The sequence below is a fragment of the Passer montanus genome, unplaced genomic scaffold (assembly GCF_014805655.1).
Source record: "Passer montanus isolate IOZ18808 unplaced genomic scaffold, ASM1480565v1 scaffold18, whole genome shotgun sequence".
NCBI classification, from domain to species: domain Eukaryota; kingdom Metazoa; phylum Chordata; class Aves; order Passeriformes; family Passeridae; genus Passer; species Passer montanus.
In genome coordinates this window covers 10471156-10494062 of record NW_024365381.1, presented here as the reverse complement: position 1 = coordinate 10494062, position 22907 = coordinate 10471156, and the positions used below count along the sequence as shown (strand labels likewise).

The following is a 22907-nucleotide window of genomic DNA, read 5'->3' as shown; positions in this document are numbered from 1 at the left end:
CCAGTTCTTCAAGAAGACACAAAACCAGAAGCACTCAACTAGATCAGTTTCAGGGCATATAAATATTAAATTCTGTACTTTTAAATTCTTGTAGAAATTTATTTAGACACTGCAGGAATTTGCATCTGTAAAATACTAGGACAAGTTTCAAGTGGAGTGTATCTCTACATAACAAAAGGCATGCTACGATTCCTTACGACCAAGATACAGCCTACATGGATAACTGATAGTTTACCAACCATTTACCAGCTCTTCTCTTTTCCTTTACTGACAGACACCACTATAACACTCTTGTAATATGAACTGTGAGGTGCCAAAGTGCCTTCAAATAAAAACTGAATAATCTACGAGAAGTTACTTTATTTCCTTTTTTTTTAAATATACATATACAAGATATTTTATTTCAAAAGCACAAGAACATTATACAAGTTTCAAATTTACATTTTTGCAATTTAAGATACCAGTATGTGCATTATCAAATAACTTCTGTCAGCTTGGATGGAACAGAAATAAGTGGCATAAGCATCTTGCAGTCACTAAATACAGATTATACTCACAGTGAACAAAACTGCATAGTAATTTATGAAATGAAAGATGACCACGCTAGTCAGTGAATTATAGGGGAGCCCATTTGCTAAATTAGTATGTGCAAATGTACAGAAAGACTCAACTTTCCTCTCCCACTTCTTTAGCTACAAAGATTTCCAGAGCTTTGAAGGAGCTCACCTGTTCTTACCAGCTCCTGTCCTTGTACACTACAGTTCAGACAGAAAACAAAATAAAGTGATCTCACTGCATATTGGATAATGGAAATTTTGTATCAGTGAAGTGCAAGATAAAGTTTTGGTAACTGAATATGTAAATATCAGAGGGAAACACTAAGAGAACACAGGTTTGGTAACAATGAGGCATTTGCCAGTCTTAATTCAATATTTTTGTTTGTAAGCAGTGTTTTGATGATATAAAAATCATCAGTGCAAGTTTTCATGACAACTGTTCTAAACTCAGCATGTGTTTCAAACATGTTTTAGAGAAGACTAACAGAATTAGTGTTTGTCTTCTAAGAGTTTAATATTCAGGTTTAAAATCTGACAGAATCAAAATAAGGAGAATGGTCTTAATTTCAAGAAAGAGAATACCTGGAAAATATACCAAAGCCAACTTTTGATATCACTGGGGAAGGATTACAACAGAAGTTTTTAAAAAGTATTTGAAACCAGAACAATATTTGAGATCATTGGTATACCATCTTTAGATTAGTTATGGTGCTGTTCAGTTCACTCATACATACATACTCAAAAAACATTTTTAAAAACCCCAGAAGAATGGTATTTAAATCTAAATCATTAATTGTGATTCTACTATCTCTCGAGTAATTGTGGGAAAACAAAGAAATCATACAAAAACACTCAGACATTAATCTGAATACCTCCCCTTGAAAGCCTGATTAAAATGGCACAGAAGAATCCAAATAGCAAAGGGGCAGGGAAATGTAGGATAGTGACAACTTCAAACTTTCTCAGGAGATGCCATTTCCATGTGAAAGAGTTTTTACCCATCACATTACAAATTCCTTCACGTATATTATGGCTGAAATTCAGAAAACAGAACAACAAACATTTAGAACTGAAGCACAATCACATATCATTGAGAGAGAGTTCAATCACAATGTGCTATTAACTACTGAAGAGCAAAGAGACAGATTTAGCCACCTTTTATTCCCTTTTCTGCTGTACCTGGCATTGAACCACTGAACATGCCTTCCAAAACACACAATATCATTTATGCAGACTCCAAAACATGCTCCAAACAACAATGACAGGATGATGAGGGGAAAATCCCTCAAATATGGGCAAACTTATTTCTGATTCTAAAACTTGCTGGTTTTGGGCCTTGATTTTATTCCACTGATAGCTTTGAAGGCCGTTTACTTCACTGAGGTCTCTGGCTCTTGTACAGCTTACAGAGCTACACTACAACTACCTACCTGCAGTATTTTTACTTTTGATTCTTGGGGAAGGTATCAGAAGACAAACTGTAAAAGAAGTAAAACTAACCACAACCTAGGCAATGGTGAAGCCCCAGACCTCTTATGATATACATTAATGGAGGATAAATTCATTAGATAAAGTGCAATTCTGGCAATGCAAAAAGCACAGACTTAATTTTTTTATGCAACAAGCAAGATGGTAATCCCCGAAGCACTTTCTATTCCACACTCATTTAAAGAATTCATCAATGCAAACTCTTCATTGAATCCCAAGGTATATCTGAATGCAAGCCTTTTCTGTAAAACTTACTTTTTATTGTACCTGTTGCTGCAGGTGACTAAAGACCTGGAACCACTTCCACTCCAATATGATCTCAATCTATTTAAAGCTTCACTAAGCTTGGGAAAAGAACCCAGGAAAGAACGCAAAGGAGGCTTTTCCTTGGCAACACCATTTAGATATGTTCTCAAGTCATGGAAGAGACAAATGTAGTGTGTGATCTGAAAAACAGCATTTGGGAACTGTCCTCATGAAAACATGTAAAACAATTCAAACTGCTGAAAAAAAATGGAAATGTTTCTGGTTCAGTAATAATTACAGAATGTGATTTTCCTTTTTTTTTTGGAAAGCAAAAAAGAGGAAAATATATTATATGAGTTTCTGTTTCAATGCATCAGTGATATATCCAACCTAGAGAATCCATCAATTAATTGTCTGAACTACAGAAACCACTTGAATAGATTTTTTACTGTCACCCTCGTTTCCTTTTCCAGAGCACTGCCACAGGTCAGAGTTTTCACTAAATCAAGAGACTCAGAGCAGCTGCCAGTTGAATCCAAAGAAGATCTGGTTTGTTTCTTGGCTCCTGGCAATCTCCTCTATGATGCAGTGCTGCTGCCACAGCAGATGGAGCTTCCGGTAACGCTCCTGACATAAGTGCAGGGGATTGCCTCTTCTTCAGAGAGGAAAAGAAAATAACCAGTTAGCAGATCAGAAGAGCAAGTGTCCAATAAATAGGCTAACATTAACTCTAGACTAATTAAATACTAATTAAACTCCAAACAAGTCTATCAGAAACATAAAAATCTCTACTTGTGACCAGCAATGACTGCCATTTCTATGATGACATTTCAGCAATGGCAGCTCTCATGTGTTTCTAATGAAATGCATACAAAGCATTCTTGAGAAAAGTCAGAAAGTTTAACAGTATCAAAGAAGTGTATTTTCTCATTATAAACTGCCCATTCCTGACTGGAAACTGCCATCAGTTCCCCAGGCCAACACACACATTACATACAATGCTACAAACACTAAACAGAAGAATGTGTAAAAGAAGGAAAGAGATATAATGAATACAAGAAGGAAGGAGATATAAAAATGGAAAGGTAGGAAGTCAAGCATTTACTTACTTCAGACCTGGATCTGTTTCTCCATATTCATCCAAGTAGGGTGCAGGATATAAGCAGCCCCTGGTTTTACCTTCAATGAGGACAACTTTGCATTCCCTGATTCTTAAAGAAAAGAATAGCTACATTTAAAATACAAATCCAAGCAGGCTCCTCCCTTTCTGGTGAGCTGTAATTTATGTCAAAATAATGTTTCTTTATCTCAGACAAAAAGAATCAAATGCTTTGACAATGTTGTGAATTCTGGCTACTTACTTGAGAAACATGCAGACTCCAGCTCCACACTGAAGAGCATGAGAAGTACAGGCTCCCAGCTCCTCCCCATTCACCAGCTCCTGACAGCAAGTGTTCTGGGAACACAGCATTGCCCCACAGAACAAACACAATACTGGGTGCTTTTGTTCATCATCAGAAGACCGTGGACATCTAAAAGAAGTGTAACCAGTATGTCACGGTAGAAATCAAAACTTTAAAAGAAATATTAACTAAGATTAATGTTCCTTAAAAAAAACCCCAAAAATACCTATCCAACCAATTAAATACCACAAATCACAATCAAACAAAAACCTAAGACATATCATATAACATATCTGCCTCCTTATGTTGTATTTTCACACTGCTTGAAATTATTTATCTGCAACATATCTGCTTTGAGTAGGAGGTTGAACTAGATAATCAACAGAAGTCCCTTCTGACCTCAATTATCCTATGATTCACTTTTCTTGGCATAAAACAGTGCCATCATCTGGGCTTGTTGTGTCCAGTGCAAAAATAATTTTCAGGCTTATGGCCAAAATAAATGCACATTCCACAGAAGAAAAATGACCAGCAGACTGAGCTATAAAAATTTTATATGTTGTCTCATCAAACACAAGTGACTTCATTTAGCAAGCTGTTGTGCTTCACATTTAAAATGAACAGCTGCTAGTATTGGCCAGTATAACCATAACAATGCCTTCAGTACAAAATAATTTCTGTATTCTTTCAATACCAGTTAGAGTAACTGCAAGAATATAAAATTCACTAAAAGTGACAAAATACCTAAGAAAACAACTAAATATGCCACATCTTACTTAAACTGAGAGGCTTGATTCAGAAGGCAACTGTAGTCTTCAGGAAGCTCTATTAAACGATTTCTTTTCCTAGGATACCTGGGTAAGTGGAATAGAAGTATTGTGAGAATAATAAAGATCAAAGCAAACAATGGACTAAATAACCACAAATCCCTGCTAAGCTTTTGGTCATTGCAGAAGTCCACAATTCTAGAGCAATTCTTCAGTCCTGGAATCCCAAATGAGATGTTCCACATGGGAACATCAACATTTCTATATTCCAGCAAAGGTGTTAAACTTAAATTTCATATATAACCTACATGTATGAAAACATTTCCTATTTCAGTTAGCTTTGTTCTTTCCTAGAGCAGGACAGATTACTTGTCTAATAATGTTGTACAATCTCAATAAAGAGTCACTGTATGAGGAATAATAAACAAGACATTTAAAGACAAATGAACTTCTAGCAGTAGAGCAGCAGGAATAAAACATGAAGTCTCTGACTTGCCCACAATACGCATTTCATTCTTTCAAATGTTTTAAGTCAAAACCAGGAAATAACAACAACAATAAGCTTACCTTATTGCAATGCTTTTGCCTTTCAAACAGCTTAACACCACTGGATCAGCACACCACCTATTTCAAACAAACATTTGCAGATGACAGAATTTGATAAAAATATATATTTACGTTCATTAAACTAAACTAGTAAGTGATAAGCAAACACAAAACATTGATAAAAAACATTGACAGTTCTACCCAAAATTTTGCAAGGAATAATAGGGGTGTTTTTTACTAGTTTTCTTCAGGAGAATGCTTGGCATACAGGAAGAAAAACCTATGTGAAAAAAACACTTAAAAATACCATCATGCACATAAAACCACTAGATTTACACAGAGCTAAACAATGCAAGCAGTCTTCAGACATACTTAGTTCCTCAACGTGGGCTACAGTACACAGCACCTTTTGAAATACATGCACTAAAAGATACAGCATAAATAAATATTGTGCATTCTAATAGAAAAACATTTGCTGCTTTTATTAAATAATCATCACCTAATGGCTATTTTATCATGGTTTATTACATGATGCATGCTTGCTTAGAATGGCCAAACGTGTCTACCAAAACAGTGGCAGGTATTGGCCAGTTACTGAAGAGAGGAACTGGTAAGTTTGAGATGCCTTTTAAGTTATTGCTATGAAAAAAAAAAAGAAGGGAGAAAGAACTGCAGCAGATGGTCAATCTAGTATGCTTCATTTAACACATTTCTCAACAATCATCAAATTCAGTCTTCTGAAATAAGATTCTGTGAAAAAACATATGGGAACCTGCATGATGATTTGGCAACTGTTACTATTATGTTAAATATGTAGCCTCCTACTTAAAACCTCTTATTCTGTTGCACTGTAACTATTTGTTAATCCTGCTTCTAGTGATCTTTCCCAATGTTCACAAGCATCATCTTCTGTGAAGTCTTAGGAACACTTCTATGTCTTTAAGCTAATATGTAAGAACAAGTCGGACAAACTTATTTAATAGTTTACTTGTAAAAATTAATCTATTAATTTATAAGTAATAATATATACTACAAATCAAATTGATCATAATAAGACCATATGTAGAGAACTGTTTAGGTCAGCTATATGGACTATTGGATATCAACAGTTGAAAATGTCCCTAAATTGAAGACATTTGGACAACAAAGGCTAAAACAACTAGAGATTAAAAAACCCAAGCAACAATGCAGTAAAAGCTAATGTGAGTCAGAGAATTGTGCCAAGAACCAGGAATAATCATTATTGCCACCAGGTGCTCAAATGGTCATGTTCAATACACATTCTCCAACACAATATAGCTGGTTTATTCTTAATTGGGGATGAGATATAGTGCGTCTGTTTATTTAATTTGAGGTTTTGAATGCAGAATTTAACCAATTTTTTCTTTACTGCTAAAGAAATAATGTTTTCTTTACAGCTACTTTCACAAACTGAAAGAGGAGAAATTTAGGTTAGAAATTAGGAAGAAATTCTTTCCTTTGAGGATGGTAAGATACTGGAACAGCTTGCCCAGAGAAGTTGTGCATGCCCCAACCCTGGAAGTGTTCAAGGCCAGGTTGAATAACCTTGGAGCAGCCTGGTTTAGTGGAGGGTGTCCTTGCCAATGGCAGGCGGCTGGGATCCAGATGATCTTTAAGGTCCCTCCCAATCCTCTAACATTCTGTGATTCCATGACTGCAGATGGCAATGTACTTAATGCTCAAATTGTACCTTTTAACCATTAAGCCAATTTCAACATCCACCAGTCTATTTTGCAAATGCTGAGAAGAAATAATACAAAGCCTCATCCTGCCAGCTACATGATTTTCCACATCTCATGTAATCAGCACATTTGCTGTAGACAAATTAAAAATGGGCAAATGAACACTGAGTGGCATATCAAAGAAGCAATGGTTTAAAATAACTTCTGTCTGTATGGTTTCATACAGGTCTGCAAACACTAGTCCCTTAAACCATAATTATTTAATAGTGGAATTACCATAAAATACAGAGTGCTTTATGTTTCTGAAGTGCTTTAAGAGATTCAGTGTACCTGTACAAAGTTTTTAGAACTTCAGTATGAATTTGAGCTCAGTCATTTACTAACAATTTTGATCTAGAACTCCCACAGGGCCACCACAAAAGAACATGGCCTGTCCAGTCCCAGTTAGTACCTTTGAAGCAGTGGATTTATGGTGTCCCAATATTCATGGAAGAGCAGGAACAAATTTGTAGGTAGAGAGAGGTAACTACAAAGTGCCTTGAATTGCCCTTCTTCAGAAACTGCAAAAGAAAACATGAATGAGTGTTTAAGTGTTTCAACACTGCTGAATAATTCACTCAAAACTAGAAATCTCCTGATCCCTTTTCCACTGAATAGTATCCTACAGCATCATAGCTCCTACATAGTGCAACTGGATATTATTCTGCCAATTTAATCAGAGCTGTAATAATTTGGATTAGCTGAGGATCTGTTAAAATAAATTTTATATATATTAATTATTTCTTAATGCATAAGTTACATAACAAAATTCCTTGCTTAAATTACTGCATAATACGTAACACAAATGCAACAGATTTCTGCAGTTGCATTTTAGTTTTTCCCTATCCTTACAATAGTCCTCAATGATATTAAATTTTGCTGTAATCAAGTCAGTGCTAACATTACATAAAATTGGGCTAATTTTATAGTTTGCTGGGTGGTCATTTATTGTCTTTGCTACCCAAAATTACGTTGTTGGTTCACCAGAAAGACTCCTCCCTACAGAACCAAAGATCCAGACCCCTGGTAAAGATAACAGCATATCCCAATGTGCAGAGATTTTGACTTGTATATTCTAACAAAATTCAAACTTAGTTCACAGTTTATATAAATCCATTTTGTATTTTTGTTGTTATACATAGCATAAAATGTAGCACGTTATATACATGCTATATTTTACCTCAGTTATTCATGAAACTACTGCCCTTCTTTCTAAATAGTTAATGATTGTTTCACTGCATTTTGACACATAGAATATTTATTTTTGGGGTTAGTATCAGTAATGCCTTAGGATCCTTCAAGGAAGGCACTTCAGTTTTATAATGTGCTTTGTACCTATTTGGCTTTGTTTTCCTCAATCCCTATATCTTTAGCATTTACCAACATTAGCACTACACGAAAACTCTGGACTTTTAAAATATATTTCAGGCAATTTCTCAGGTGATGCAACCTAAGTTCCTGAAATTATCCTTAAACCACTGAATCTTTATCAACAAGTACTAACTCTCAATACATCTCTGATAATTCACATATTTACATATACTCAGAAGTAATGCTCTTCTATGCAGCTCAGCACAACTTAGCTTCACATGCCTGTCCCTTCCTTTACAAATTAGTAATTCCTTTACTTTCCAAGTCTTATTTTCATGTATTTGCTATTGTTAAGTTATTGTGAACATTTAAAAATTCTTTCCAGACAAAGAAGGTCATACATTTGTTTTCTCATATTTACCTTGTAGTAGCTCCTCAGGTGGAGAAACTCCCAGCAAATAATGAAAAAATAAAGCAGCACAACGAAGGTAAGGCATGATGCCTTTTTTAACACAATCCCACACAAGCCAGCCTGGAATATCCTGACTAAAGCAACTGTAAAACACAAATGAGAAAAAGCTGCAGTAGTTACATAGTGCAAATCATTCTAGCACTATCATATTTTGGCTAACATTGGTAGAATGGTAGCTATGTAGAAGCAACCCTCGTGTACCCCAAATTCTGTGAAACAGCCACCAGCACTTAACTTCCAACTTCTCCTTTTCACAAGGAATGAGTACTGAGTTTATGAACCACACTTGTATTAAATCTTCAAAGTAGACAGCTGTAGCTGTCAAAAAGAAGTCTGAAAAATGGGCACTAACACTCAAATAAGCAACAATGTTCAGCTTTACACTTATCCCCCTTTTGTAATAGGGCCATTTCCTTCTTTCTGGATTCCAGTTGTAACACGAGATCTAAACTAAAATAATCAAAGCAAAGAAAACTAAATACTGCAGTTGAATGTATTTCTCTCCACAATGGATACAGGTATTTTTTCATCCTCAGGCTAACAATTCACTCTGCTGTCCACAAAAAGTAGCCACTTTAACTAAGAGCAATTTTTTTCACCAGTTTCAGTGTTCAGTAGCATGGGAAGAAAGCACAAAGCACTGTGCTAACTCCCCATACAAAATAAGTTGGTTTTTTTTCCTGTCTTGTGTTGTCCTGGTCAATCCTGTGGATTGCTGTCTTTCCAAGAAGATTTAACACTACAATTGAACTGTTACTTACCCACTGGTGTACTGGCAAACCTCTCTACAGAAAGACTGTGCTGACTGTGCCTCCTCACTATTATCAGATGAGTGAGCAGTAGGGGATTCTGCACACAAAAAGAAGAACCCTCAATAAATGCACTACATCCTGACACACTTGTCTTTTACAAATACTAAAATCTTTTTTATTATTATTCAATTGCATTACAGAATTAATTCCACTTTAATTTGCTTAATTAATTTCTCTTTGCTGTTTTCTGTCTTAAAAATGTTCTCCTAAGACTTAATGCTGTAAGGAAAAATCAGGATTACACCCTCATTGCTTATCCTCAGTAAAGAACCACTTCCTTCCCTTGAACTTTTGAAGTTGTCCTACATAGCTTCAGCTACAGAAATTTTTTTTGAATCTCTAGATTTTTTAAAAATTCCTATCATGCTGAAGAAAAAACAAAGTACTAGCTGGAAAGTCTACAGGCAATTTTAAACTATGTTATGAAATAGAGAGAAAAATTAAATTCTCTCCTATCGGTTTACAGGATTCTGTATTTCAGATCTGGGTATTACTGAGTTGAAGGGCAAAGAAAATGTTATTTCCCAAATCCATATGGATTATCACTCTGCAGCTCAGTGATGCTGGCAGAACTTTCATTCTCTTACAAGGAGTGAAGAAGGGGAAGCTACCCCTCTGAAATGAAATTGTCTGAATCAAGTACTGGTATATCAATAACTATTTTATTTTCCTAGCCTAAGCACACAGAAGTGATATAATAGAATGCTCTGAACTTGATGTAGCGCTATTTAATTTTTACCAGAAAACAGTTATTACTACCTAGGCCTAAGTGTCTTATGAAAACATTTCTACCTGGAAGACACAATGGCATAAATCCATTATTTTTAAGAAACTGTGCAAAAATGTCAGGAAAATGCAACACAAATACACAACTACCTGTTGCTGAAGAGATGACGATTTGCATTATGTGTGCCAGTGTTGTCAGATGGAAGAGGTAGAGATGGTTATAGGCTGAACTAATTGATGAAGGTTGCAAATCTACAGCATCTTCCCAGTATAAAGATGGAAAGGATAACACAGCTCCCACCTACAGTGAAAAGGAATAGGCAAATATTAAAGTGCCAAAAATTTGGTAATGGATACAAGGGTAGCAATTATTCTCACTATACATTTGTATTTTATTTCTGTAGTCTGAGTATATTAATCTATCTTGTTGGTTTTAATTCAAACTGTAGAAAAAACTCACTGGAAATTATTAACTATTTGAGCATTAGGGCACATAGGAAACTCAGAGCTGAATGGTAATTGTCAGTTTAGAGATATACCATGTCCAGTTCCTAAAAAGCTTAATCTTCTGTTCTTTGACACGAGATAAAGCATGCTGAAAAAAGTGGGAAGTGAGACCAAGCATTAGATAGAAGGGCAGCCAGGGCAAGACAGATTTTATTTCCTGAGTTTGTTTTTGCTGTTGTTTTCTGCTTGCTTTGGATTTTTTTAAATGGTAGAAAAATCTATAATACAGATTCACATTAAGAACAGAAAGGAGGGTCTAAGAAAACTATAGAAGGTAATGAGAGTCAGTGTGAAGGAATCAGAGTATGACATACTGATTGAGACACTGATTGAGACGAAGGGAAAGTGAGAGAAAAACTGAGTGCATTTTTAAGTTTATTTTTTTATGTCTAATAACAATGGAAGTGGTAAAAAGAAGACTGAGATTGCAAGAAGGAAATTTAATAAGAACAAGACAGCAAACGTTTGAAAGTTAGCAGAACTAGAAGTAAACACAGCAGTCATATGCAATCATTTGATTGTTGCTCATTTATAACTATTTGACTCACACAAGTGAACACATACTATTTATAGAGTACAGTACACAAAAATTTGTCCTCAAAAGAAAGTATTAACATGAATAATAAAATGAACCTGCTTACCAAAATGTGGAACATATCTACTTCTAAGAGTGATGGAGTGTCCTCCCCTTTAAAGTTTGGTAGGAGAACTACAAAATAAAGGTATCAGTTATACATTTAGCATGTATTTTCTTCTTTTGGATTGAATTGTAGTATCAGAATCTGATTTTAGAGCCTCAATCATTTCTGTGTTTTCACCAAACAAAGGTTCAGATCCTTAAGTAAGGAACTATTTAATTAAATGTTTACCACTGATTTGATTGTGCATGTTTAGCTATTTCCAGATGCATGAACAGTTAACAATTTTAATTAATATATCTTCAAAATTCTGAGACATAAATCCTTATTTCTCCAGCTCTAATAAATCACACAGTGTTAAGGGTGAAGGTCCTCAGGCACCTCAACACCAGATGCCTAACAACCTTGCCCAATACAAAAGCCTAAGAAACACACCTAAGAGTCTTATATAATAGAAAGCAAATCCGAGAGTGGGATTCACAAAGGTCACCATACTAACCCAATCAATAAGAAACATAGGGGAAGCTATATGACTCAAACTAGCTTTCCCTGGGACTGAAATACATTAAGCTAGGCTTCAAGCAGCCTTTTGAAAGTGCTGAAAGTCACAGAATTATAGAATGGTTTGCATTGAAAGGGAGCTTAAAGACCATCCAGTTCCATCTCCCCTGCCAAAGGCAGGAATGTGACTCACTACATCAGGTTGCTCAGAGCTCCCGCCAATCTGATCCTTAACACTTCCAGGGATGGGGCAACCACTTCTTTGAGCAGCCTGTTTCAGTGCCTCACCACACCCCTGTACAGAATTTCTGTCTAATAGGTAATCTAAACCTAGTTTTTCAGTTTAAAACCATCCCACTTATGTCCTGCCCCTATCTATTTCTCTAAAAAGACCCTTTCCCTCCTTTTTATAAGCCCTCATAAGATACTGAAGGCTGCAATGAAACCTCCCCAGAACCTTCTCTTCTCCATGCTGAGATGATGAGGTCTCAGCAATTAAGAAATACCTATTTTGTGGCTTTATTCACCTGTTTAGAAGAGAATTTGAGTAATTCTGTACGTTGCCAGAAACAGTTGTTATCCATCTCTTCCAGACTTGAGCATGTGTAGGTCTGGGTAATCTGGGGTGAGTTCAATCTACGCTCTATAACTTCAGGCAACTGAAGTGAGCACTGCTGTCAAGTACTCCAACCCTTGCTTCTATGCTGTGCTAACCTGCGTGTCACTTTGGAACAGAAACTTCCACGACACAGAAGGCAGTAAATAAAAGGAATACAGTACCTCCTAGAAGATGAATCAGGTGTTTTTGAATCAGGGGCTGTGGAGATGTCGTTCTCTGAGCAGCTGCAAACTGCACTAATGCTTTAAGGCCACTGTGCTAGAGCACAAGAGAAAAGGGTTGAATGGGAAAAAGGCTAAATATAATAGTGATAGAGAACTGTAAAAGCATATCTACTTCTACATAAACATAAAAGACATTTATAAATTAATTTATTATGAACATCCATATATAAGCAGACATATTATTCTTTCAAAGTGCTCTTTATGCTATGAATCCAAACATTGAGAGATACCCCTCAACAGAGAATGATCTTGATGTTAACAGTTTTGACAGGTTTATAGATGCATCTATATTATAAATAAACTTTTTTTATTTAAAATATATTGCATATCTTACTCATCCATACCTGTCTATTTTGTAGGGATCCAAATAAAGGCTTGCCCTCTGTTTCCAAGAGGTTTTCTTAAAATTAAACACAGAAAAAAATTAAGCCATTTTTTTCTACACAACCTAGTATTAATTTATTCTTACTATATACACTACTTTTTAAAGCTCAATCTCATTGTTATTACAGAATTCTCTTAAAAAAAAAATCTGTCTTAAATGGCACTGATGATTTCCAAGATAAATTATTGCAATAAGCTATTTTAAAATTTTCAGTTTTCAGACTTTGCAAACTAAGAATTTAAAGGAATGTTGCTTCACATGAATGATAAAACATTCATCCAACGGATTCAGATTAATTTTCAGTTACCCTTATGCAATGCTCAAAACCATCAAGTTACATTTACAGAGATGCTATGCAGCCATCTCACCCTCATATTTATCACAGAATGTTAAGGGGCTGAAATGGATCCTAAAGATCATCTCATTGCCACACCCCTGCCAGGGGCACTGACACCCTCACTAGACCACATTGCTTAAGGCCTCATCCAACCTTGAACACTGCCAAGGTTGGAGCAGCCACAACTTGCCTTGGCAACCTGGCAAAACATTTGCACTACTGCATTTGACCACAGTTTAATAGACATACTTTGAAAACAAAACTCCCAAGATGGAATACAGCTCATCTTTCCTCCCTGAGTGCTTTCGTTCTGAAGGAATAATCAGGAAAAAATAAGCTGATAAAAATAAAAAATCAGATTAACTCAACTGAGTAAACAGGTACCAGTTCAAATGTTTGTGTATTTTAGTCACTTTCCAGAGATAAAACAGTACACCTGGAATTTTTAAAATTTTATTTAATTGGGAGATTTTGGTTTGGAAGTTTTTTGTTTTGGGGTTTTGTTTTTGGCAGGTTTTGAGTCTGTTTCTTTTTTCAGGAATCTGGCTTTTGGCAATGATACCAGTTCATAGCCCTTGGGTCAATGAAGCTTTGAACCTTCTCTAGAGGTTCCTCTAAAGTTCCTTGTCTAGGCACCTTGGCTATATGCCCATTAAATGGTTTCAATAACGCACTATAACTAGACTCCAGACCAGTACACTGAAGCTATACAGGCAGTTTTTCTTTACAATTTCACAGAAGTCTGCTCTATTTGCAAACAAAACTGATTCCAAGGAAGTGTGTAGCCAAGTCAAACTGTCACAGTGGTCCCTCTAGCTTTATACTCTTCTCCTCAGGAGTACCTGAATTTTCTTCTAACACAGGCCTTCAAAATCAGAGCTGTGATAACAGTTACTGCATTTACGCACTTGCTGGCTAACTCCTCCTTGACAGCCACCAATATATTTTTTCATATATCAAAACCAACCTGCACAGCATTAAGTACAGTAACAATAATAAAGTGGGTGGCTTCCAGTATTTTCTCAATCTATTTGAAAATATAGAATCCATCACCAAAGATGCAATCAGTTCTGTGACTATTTCTGCCATATCAGAATATTCCTAATCCACCTAAAAACCTCTTGAACTCCTGATACTCTACTAGAGATTAAAGGTAGACTAAACTTGTACTTCAACATCTTCATCAAGAAATACTTGGTATAGTGTTCAAATCACGTGTATGGACACGTACAATTATGCTCTCAAGCCCTTCATCATGCATTTTAGACCTAGATCTTGCCTTTTTCCCTGCCTGGAAGCATCTACAGGATTTATCCACAGCTTCGTGGTCATTACACAAACTTAATTGTGTATGTAATACAGAAATGAAATTAAATAGATAGATACATTATCCCAAACAATGAAATAATTTTTCTGGTCATTTTTTTGACTTCAGAGATTCATGGCAGAGAATGTTTGGTTGTTTTGGGGTTTTTTTGGTTTTTTGGTGTTTGTTGTTTTGGTTTTTGGGGTTTTCTTTTGTTTTTTTTGGTGTGGTTTTGTTGTTGTTGGTTTTGATTTTTTGTTTTGTTTTGGGTTTATTTGTGAGGTTTATTTCTGTTTGTGGGGTTTTTTTTTTGTTTGTCTGGGGGGGGTTTTGTTGTTGTTTTTGTGGGGGTTTTTTTCTTCTTTTTTTTTTGGTGGGTTTTTTTGTTTCTTTTTCTACCAGGTACCTACTTAGCAGTTTCAGAATACAAGAGACTATCTTCTACAAATCCCATGAAAATTCTTTCAGAATAGAGACAAAAACAAATAATGAGACAGGGAGTACTATTTCACAGCTATTAGGTATTTAGTGTAGAAAATGACTGCAGGTCAATGATCTTTGGCAACCTGAAAATATTAATTGAACATGCTTTATGTTACAATTAGTAGTGTGGAACATGATCACTAACTGCTGTTTCAAATGAAACCCAGTGTTGGCATTCCATATCATACTTCATGAGCTACTATCTAAGAAAAGCATCCTATTATTTATATTAGTTTATAGGTAATAATTCTGTTATTATATATGCAATTGTATATAACTTAATTTGCTATACCATTATATACGGCTTGTATTTATGCAGAACTATTATTTGTACAACCGCATTGTATAAAATTAAACAATCAAGCAACTGTAACATTTTCAATTAATGAGAAGGAGTAAACTGAAATCATGCTTTACCTATACACTGGATGGTAAAAGCACAAGTGCTCCAGGTCATCATAGGAATCCGGGAATCAGCTTCATTCGGAGCAACTTTGAGCCCAACTCTGTAAATGGTGGTGGCAAAGAGAACAAGCATCTCCTTGATACTGCTTGAGTACTTGGCTCTGCAAAAGCAAGATGAGAAAATTTCAGTCTCAATCATTAATAGTGTTAATTACTTACCAGTTAATCAATCACTATCAAAGCCTAAGCCCAAACCAGGGCAGTTATTTATGAAAGAACAAAGACCCTTTGTCTGGACAGAGATGAAAAAAATCCCTAGCTTTCAGTAGTAAACAAGTATCTTGACAAAAACAGCTTTACAAATGGAGAGATTAAGAGCTGCCAGGCTGGAAGCTATTATTTCTCTGTGTTACATTGTAATTCACATTAGAAAAGTGCAAACATTTTAAAGTAAAATACAATGAAAATAAATATTGTAAGAAACGGTAGTTTTAATTACTGAAGTGAAAATAACTAGGTGCTAAAAATGGAAGACATTTCAAGTGTGTTTTTAAACATTTTTTAGCACTTAAGCTCTTCTCAAATTACATCAGGTTAGGTTATGTAAATGTAGTTTTATGTAAACAAGTGTTTAGCAGTTTTAATGGCTTGTGGGGTTTTTCCCAGGTCATACATAGGACTTTCTAACAGAAATATATGACATTCATATTAATCCTCTGTATCTTTATGGACAAAACAATTGTATCACAAAATGTGGGGTTTAGCCAGGTTCATACTTAAACAACACTATTTAAACCATAGAATCTTTCCCACGAACATCAGTTATCAAGAAAAAATTTGATTCAACTTTCTGACAACAGAACATTTTTTTATTTTCCTACAAATAAAAGATACACACGGGTATTCTGCATAACTTTGATATCAGTCTGAAGTAGCAGAGTACTTACAGCATGGTTTAAAAAGAGATAAGGGACAGCTGAGCTCACTTGAAAAGCATCTACCCGTTTATTCTGTTTTAGTGGGCAAACGCTTTTGCCCACTGGAATTGAACATGCTTAGTGTTACAATTAGTAATGTGGAACATGATCACCAATTGCTGTCTCAAACTAAATGCTGGCATTGAGTTTAATTTAGAACAGAATAGAAACAGACAAGAGCCCTATTCCTCAAAGTGATCCACATTCCATTATTATGTCCAAAGCCACCTGAAATCTATGCCCAAAACAGAAGCATAGCAAAAAATTAAGACAGACAAATGATAAATAACATGCCTAGAGGCACAGCAAGTAACCCAAATACTTGGAATTGTAGATTAGAAGATTCCAGGCTTCTAGCTTTGTACCAAGAACATAAGAAGTACCAGACTGGATTTGACCAAAAGTTCCACCTAGCTCCTCACAGATTCAATTTCAGTCAATGCTTATGGAAAAGAATAAGTAAGCCCCTAGTCAGACCAAACAAATCATGTCTTTCCTTCAATACACATTCTGAAGTATACCTGGGATATTGAAGGGAAATTTAATATAGCACAGAGAATACTGCTAGCAACACTTACGAGGACTGAACTCCAAAACTAAGGATGGAATGAAATTCCAAAGCTGAATTCCCCGTTCCCTTGTTGGTGAAAGGTGGAAGACTTTGTTTCTCTCCTAACAGGAAAAAAAATACATCCGCGTTAAAAAGCAAAGAAGCTGTTAAGGTTTTTAAAGCAGTTGAAAAAAAGGCAGTAGTCTTTTTATTTGAAACTGATTTGAAAATAATAGCAAACACACCTCACCAGCCAGACTATATTCCATGATTCCTCTTTTAAGTAACATTTGCCTCTATTCCCCAAAACAGTAGACTCTCTGTACCTCCTATTTTCTAAATACTCATACCTACTTTCATTTTGTCCTTTACAATTTTGTTCTCTTTTTTATTACCTCACAGTCCATACAAAAGATTATTAACCATGAGTATTAGTCTGTTGGCATCCTCTCCAAGTGCACCTATTTTTTTTTCTACAGGGAAGATGGAAACAATTTAACAGAAGCCAGAAAATTGGTGAGGGCACTGAAATCAAGATATCAACTCAGAAAAGGCAGTAAGTTTTATCCCCAGCTTTATTTGATACTGTCTTGATTGAGAGCAAAACATATTCTTTATTTGAAGTTTTCTGCTGGTACTGGTTAAAACATGCACTGACATCTATCCCACAAAATAGCTTAAAAATTAAGATAACAAACCTTTAGCATTCTTCACACTGTAGCCTGATATCCTGGCTGTGACAATCTCCAGCCACCTAGCTAGGGACAGGATTTGAGCTACTGCCTCTGCATCCTCACTGGAAAGAAAAATAGAAAGCAGGTTTTACTTTAACACTCAAAGAACCACCTTAACTGAAAAAGCAGAGGACACAATTAGATCCAAACACATTAACTCATGTCTGGGTACTTTCTCATTTGATTTCAGCTCCAAAAAATGCGTAACCTAAAAATGTTTTGTAAAAAATAAAATATTTACTGCCAAAAGAGGTATATTTGGCTAAACAATCAATAAGGAGATATGCAGTATTTTATACAGATGAGGGTTTTTTTTAAGTTTTCCTTCCAAAAATCTGAAAAGCTGACCAGCCCCAGCGTAATATCTCTTTTTTTTTTTAATTTTTAATTAGAGGTTAACCAAAACCAATCTGGTATTTCACCTGTTTATTTTCTGAGCCTGCAATGGAACGATAGGAATCACAGTATTGCACAGAGATTTGCAAAGGGGACAAAGATATTCTCCATTCTCCAAGTCAAATATCTGTTCAACATGCAGACGCTGTCGGAAGTTCAGCTGCATTGCTTCAAAGTACCTACAACATTAAAAAGGAAATGAGAAAGTGGAATGGCTCAAATGCAACATGAACACAAACGTTCAAAGCATAATTACACAGCAAACACTTATCCAAGCCAACAAAGGAGTCTTTTCCTTTGATTTGTAACTCTTCTACACACTTGGATAGGAAAATAATAAAACCTTCGAGTACACAGATGAATTCAGGCAAAAATGCATGGCTTAGCACTAATGGGAAAATGATGGCAAATTTCCCTCACTTATATTATCCTTATAAATTTCATTAAGATTTTGCAGACAAGCAGTCCTTACTTTTTTCTAATCTTCCCTCTTATCTTCAACATAATGAAACACTGTATCTAATAACTCTCATATGCAACTCACTATAGTAAATTTGAAACAGGTATTGAACATATGGTTATTTAATTTTAGGAAACACTACTGGTAACATTTCACAAATTATTAATCAGCTATTCATTGCAATTACTGAGTATCATGACTAGACAGTGCAACTGTAGCCTTTTAACAGGAAGAGAGAATAATATCTATCAGAATATCACATTTCAACTATTTTAAAAAGAAAAGGAAATAAGAAACAACTATGATCTTTTTACAGGTTTCATTATAATTTTTGTCCCATCAGTGGATGCAAGTAAACCTTCAAATGTCATTACTGTCTCATTGGTATTTATGGGAACAAAAAGATCAAACATTTAAATCTTCTCTGGATAACAATTCAGTCCTAATGTTCAGAATTATCTAACTTCCACACCAAGGTAATAACTAGATTTTTTTGTTTTTGCTTTAAACCATATATCTTAAATAAAATAAAATTCCATTTATGTGAGAAGAGAAAGTGTATGTGCAGGGGCATCTGCAGAAGTTCTAAGAATACTTAGGGAAGTATTTTCTTATAAACGAAAACCCATACATTGATTTTCCCCACAATCACACAACTATGTTTTTGCAAGCAACTCCTCTTCCTCATACATCCTCTTCCTCATACATGTACATATACTACAAGGATATTCCACTCATTTTCAACTTAATCTGTTTTAAGGTATTTCCAGCACTTGTAGGCTGCACACAGAAAGGTATGGCAGGCATAGTTTGGAAGAATATTACTAAGTTAGAATGTTATGTAATAAATAAATGACTATACTGAAACCTTCTGTGCCATACCATATGTGAAGAACCTGGTGTTCATTTTAATCCCACTAACCCATACAGCAAGTAATCTTTTCTTAAAGAAGAGCAAAGGAACTGAGCTCCAATGTTGCACTACTTAGATCTATGCAGATGTAGATGGATCTGCCAAGAGCAGATGAATTATACTTAAGGAGCATATTTGGGTTTCATTTTAAGTGTGTGCACCTATTTATACTAGACTGATGTTTTATTCTAAAAAACAGCATTATACACACATATAGAATGTAAAAATTCTAAACACTGGACGTTTACCAGTGAATGGTGAACACTAGAAATTCAGTTCAAAGATTTTTTAAAGTAAAATGGCGTAAGTACAAACAACAAACCTCAAGAGATTGTTTATAACGTTATGCCACATGTAGAAAGAGACAATTACAAGATTAGCTTGTGATTGCATGACCCGCCTCTTAGCTGTTGATAAGACCTCAGTGGGATTATTTCTATTATTATCTCACACTGCTTATATAGACTTGCTACACCTGTGTGGAGTGAAATGTAGGATGACTGTATCCCACAAGCCAGGAATCCTGGTCTTTTACTAAGTTGCATTGAAATCCCAAACACTTGGTCTGAATGGTGGGTCCCCTGAACAACAGAAACCCAATAAAGTCTACAGCAATTGCATTAATTCTTCACCCTTACTTTTCATTAAGAGTTTCTTCCCTGACATGGGAGGAGTCAGAAGATTTAACCACTCATATTCCTCATATTCTATTCTAGATGCCAGAATCTCTTCTAAACACACTGGAACAGATCAGTTTCACCCTTTAAGGATTGACCTGGAGACAGACTTTCAGAGTATTGTTGCTAAAAGTAAACCTACTCCATACAGTTTCTTATTCTTGATAAATTTTATTCCATTGCTTATATTTGCATAAATCAAGTCCTTAGAAATTCTTCTCTGGGTCATAGAAGGCCCTAAAACTTTTGCTGATGATTATCTTCATCAAGTCAAAACATCTCTTGTTCCATAATTCATTTTTAGATGAGTACAAATAATTTTGATCCCTTAATTAAATATCCACTTACTGTACCTTGTTTTCAGTGTACTCTTAAGGTGATTTGGAAAAGAGATTAATTAAAAACCATTAAAAGGCAGCAAAGACACATCCTTACTTCTGCCAGCAGGCTGCATGCATTACATGACCACAGCTCCCTGTGTGGGTCCCACAAGGTAAATCAGGGTGCATGAAGAGAGGATCTAGCGTATCTAGAAACAGACAGAAAAATGAGGGAATGAACAGTAACGTAACTTCCTGTCAGTATGAGCAGAAATGAACAACAATATGCACAGAACACGAATCTTCAGATCTTATTTTCCTACAGTTTGCACAGTCACATTAAAGCTCCACTTGGCTAACTTTTCCAGACCAATCATGCAGCAGAGCAATGACAAGAAGTACCCATTTAAACTACTGGAGGTTCTCCATATAAAGAAAAAGATGCAAAAATTCAAATGGGTTAGAAAGAAAAAAGGGTACTTCTGTACTGGAACAGATCTGTGGTTGGATTCACGGTCAATGAAGTTTTCAATGTCTTACTTTATTTTTAAATGAAACTACTAAGGACAAGTAGGATGAATAATCCCTCCAACTAATCCCATATATTTTCAAAACACTGACACAAAAAGCACTGCTGAATAACAAAAATCAAGTCTGTCTTTTAGTAATCTTACACAATTCTAAACAATAGAAACGTTATGAGAATACACTGATATCTTTGTGTTGTATGTGCACCCAAAATGGGATCCCACTTTCACTTTGAAGACATCTAACTCATATTGAACAACAGCAGTCCCCCATGCCCATCTGGGGGACTGTTCATGATTTTGAACAAACACACTTGAATCTAACAAAATGAAAGAAAAAAAAGAACCTAAATTGTACTGAAAATAGTTCTATTTGAGAGCAGCTAAAGCAGCCCAAACTTAAATGGAGACTGAAATAAGAAAGTAAACCATGGCATAACACTGAATTGCCACTACCTGCACTTCTGCTGGGGGAACAAGCATTTTTACATTTATTTAGATCTTGAAAGAAAAAAGTTCTTACAGGACTCCTTGTAACTGATGAGCAGCAGAGGACCATGCAGTAGGGTATAAGTACTATAAACAATGTCCAAAACAGCTTCAGAAAAAGGAACTCCATTCCCTTCTTTTTTCAATTATTTCAATAGGCCAACATGTCACTACAGAAAATTTACAAGTGTATCTGACTACAAGAGCATAGGACTTAATCTGTACCACAGAAAAAAGAAATGTAATTAGTATATGACCCAGACAAAAATTCTAGATGACTGGCTCAAAAATGCCATTATCAGTAGTTTGCTGATAAAGAAAATTGGACCAAGCAGGATTCTGTAGGAGTTTGTCCTAGGCCTAGGACAATTCAGTACTTGTTAATGATCCAGAGGAGAAAACACAAAATATCTTATTAGTGGAACAACCTGGAAAAGGTTTTTAAGCATGATAAAAAATAGGGTAATAACATGGAAAAATATGAAAAAATTATGCTCTTTCCTCTGGTAACAATAAAGAGTTTACTTCTAAACTAAAGTAGGAATAATGAACTGCACAAACATAATTTAAAGCTATTTGCTAGTGTCAATTAAAAAATAGGACATGGCATCCATTTTGCTCTGTAGCTGACCACAAACCACAAAAAACCACCCTCACATCTGAAAATAAGAAGGAATTTAAACTACAAGTTGTGACAGCATCTTTTTTGAAATATTACTAACTTCCTTTTTCAAAAACAGAACAAAAATGTCAGCGAATACTTAGGCTCCCCCATACCCTTGTATTTATTTTCTTCTTTCCCTTAAGTAACAGACAAAAATTTCCATCATGTTTAGTCAGCTGCTACTTACAAAAGAAATTCTGCTGGGCTTGTGTTCCCAGCTACCAATATGCTATTACACAAATATAACTCTTGTGACTGTGTAACTTTCTTGTATTCAATTTTTTGTTCACTCATCAGATGATATCATATGATCCTTGTTTAGATTTTTATCATTCTTTATGTTGTTGTTTTTATTATTTCCTGGACAAAAAGGGAAAAAATACCCAAACCTAAACAAACACCCTAGCCCTTTTTAGACTGGCACAATGGCCTCTGATAACGTTCATTTATTTCCTCCATATTAGGAAAATTTGCACCTGTACTTGAATAAAGAGAACTGTGAACAGTCTTAGCTTTTCTTCAAACTAACTACTCCCACTAAATCAACATCCTTTATTAAGTCTTGTGAGAGCAAAGCATTTTCTGATTTCCCTCCACAACAAATCTAATTTTTCATGTACTTCTTATTTAAGTTATAAATGGATTTTAAAGCAATTGAAAAGTTGGCACACATTTTTCTCTAAGTACAGTAAGCCATTTAGCAACCTGATCAAACACAAGAGTTT

General features: G+C 35.3%; 1 protein-coding gene across 5 annotated transcripts in view; it reads right to left on the bottom strand.

Moving 5' to 3' along the window:
• Nucleotides 1-345: 345 nt before the first annotated feature.
• Nucleotides 346-22907, bottom strand: part of UBR1 (ubiquitin protein ligase E3 component n-recognin 1) — a 63719-nt gene continuing 41157 nt past the window's right edge. For 3 of the 5 annotated variants that reach the window (XM_039705391.1, XM_039705388.1, XM_039705390.1), the window contains exons 31-47: nucleotides 20618-20711; nucleotides 18159-18311; nucleotides 17701-17798; nucleotides 17031-17124; nucleotides 15488-15636; nucleotides 12904-12959; nucleotides 12497-12593; nucleotides 11219-11286; nucleotides 10221-10371; nucleotides 9294-9381; nucleotides 8482-8615; nucleotides 7162-7270; nucleotides 5029-5085; nucleotides 4471-4548; nucleotides 3653-3823; nucleotides 3401-3502; nucleotides 2805-2946 (exon numbers count right to left, since the gene is read on the bottom strand). In XM_039705391.1, coding sequence (XP_039561325.1) covers nucleotides 2805-2946; nucleotides 3401-3502; nucleotides 3653-3823; nucleotides 4471-4548; nucleotides 5029-5085; nucleotides 7162-7270; nucleotides 8482-8615; nucleotides 9294-9381; nucleotides 10221-10371; nucleotides 11219-11286; nucleotides 12497-12593; nucleotides 12904-12959; nucleotides 15488-15636; nucleotides 17031-17124; nucleotides 17701-17798; nucleotides 18159-18311; nucleotides 20618-20711 — 1841 coding nt within the window. Of the gene's footprint in view, nucleotides 2947-3400; nucleotides 3503-3652; nucleotides 3824-4470; nucleotides 4549-5028; nucleotides 5086-7161; nucleotides 7271-8481; nucleotides 8616-9293; nucleotides 9382-10220; nucleotides 10372-11218; nucleotides 11287-12496; nucleotides 12594-12903; nucleotides 12960-15487; nucleotides 15637-17030; nucleotides 17125-17700; nucleotides 17799-18158; nucleotides 18312-20617; nucleotides 20712-22907 lie in introns of all 5 variants that reach the window. The other 2 variants (XM_039705387.1, XM_039705389.1) reach the window with 1 other exon arrangement.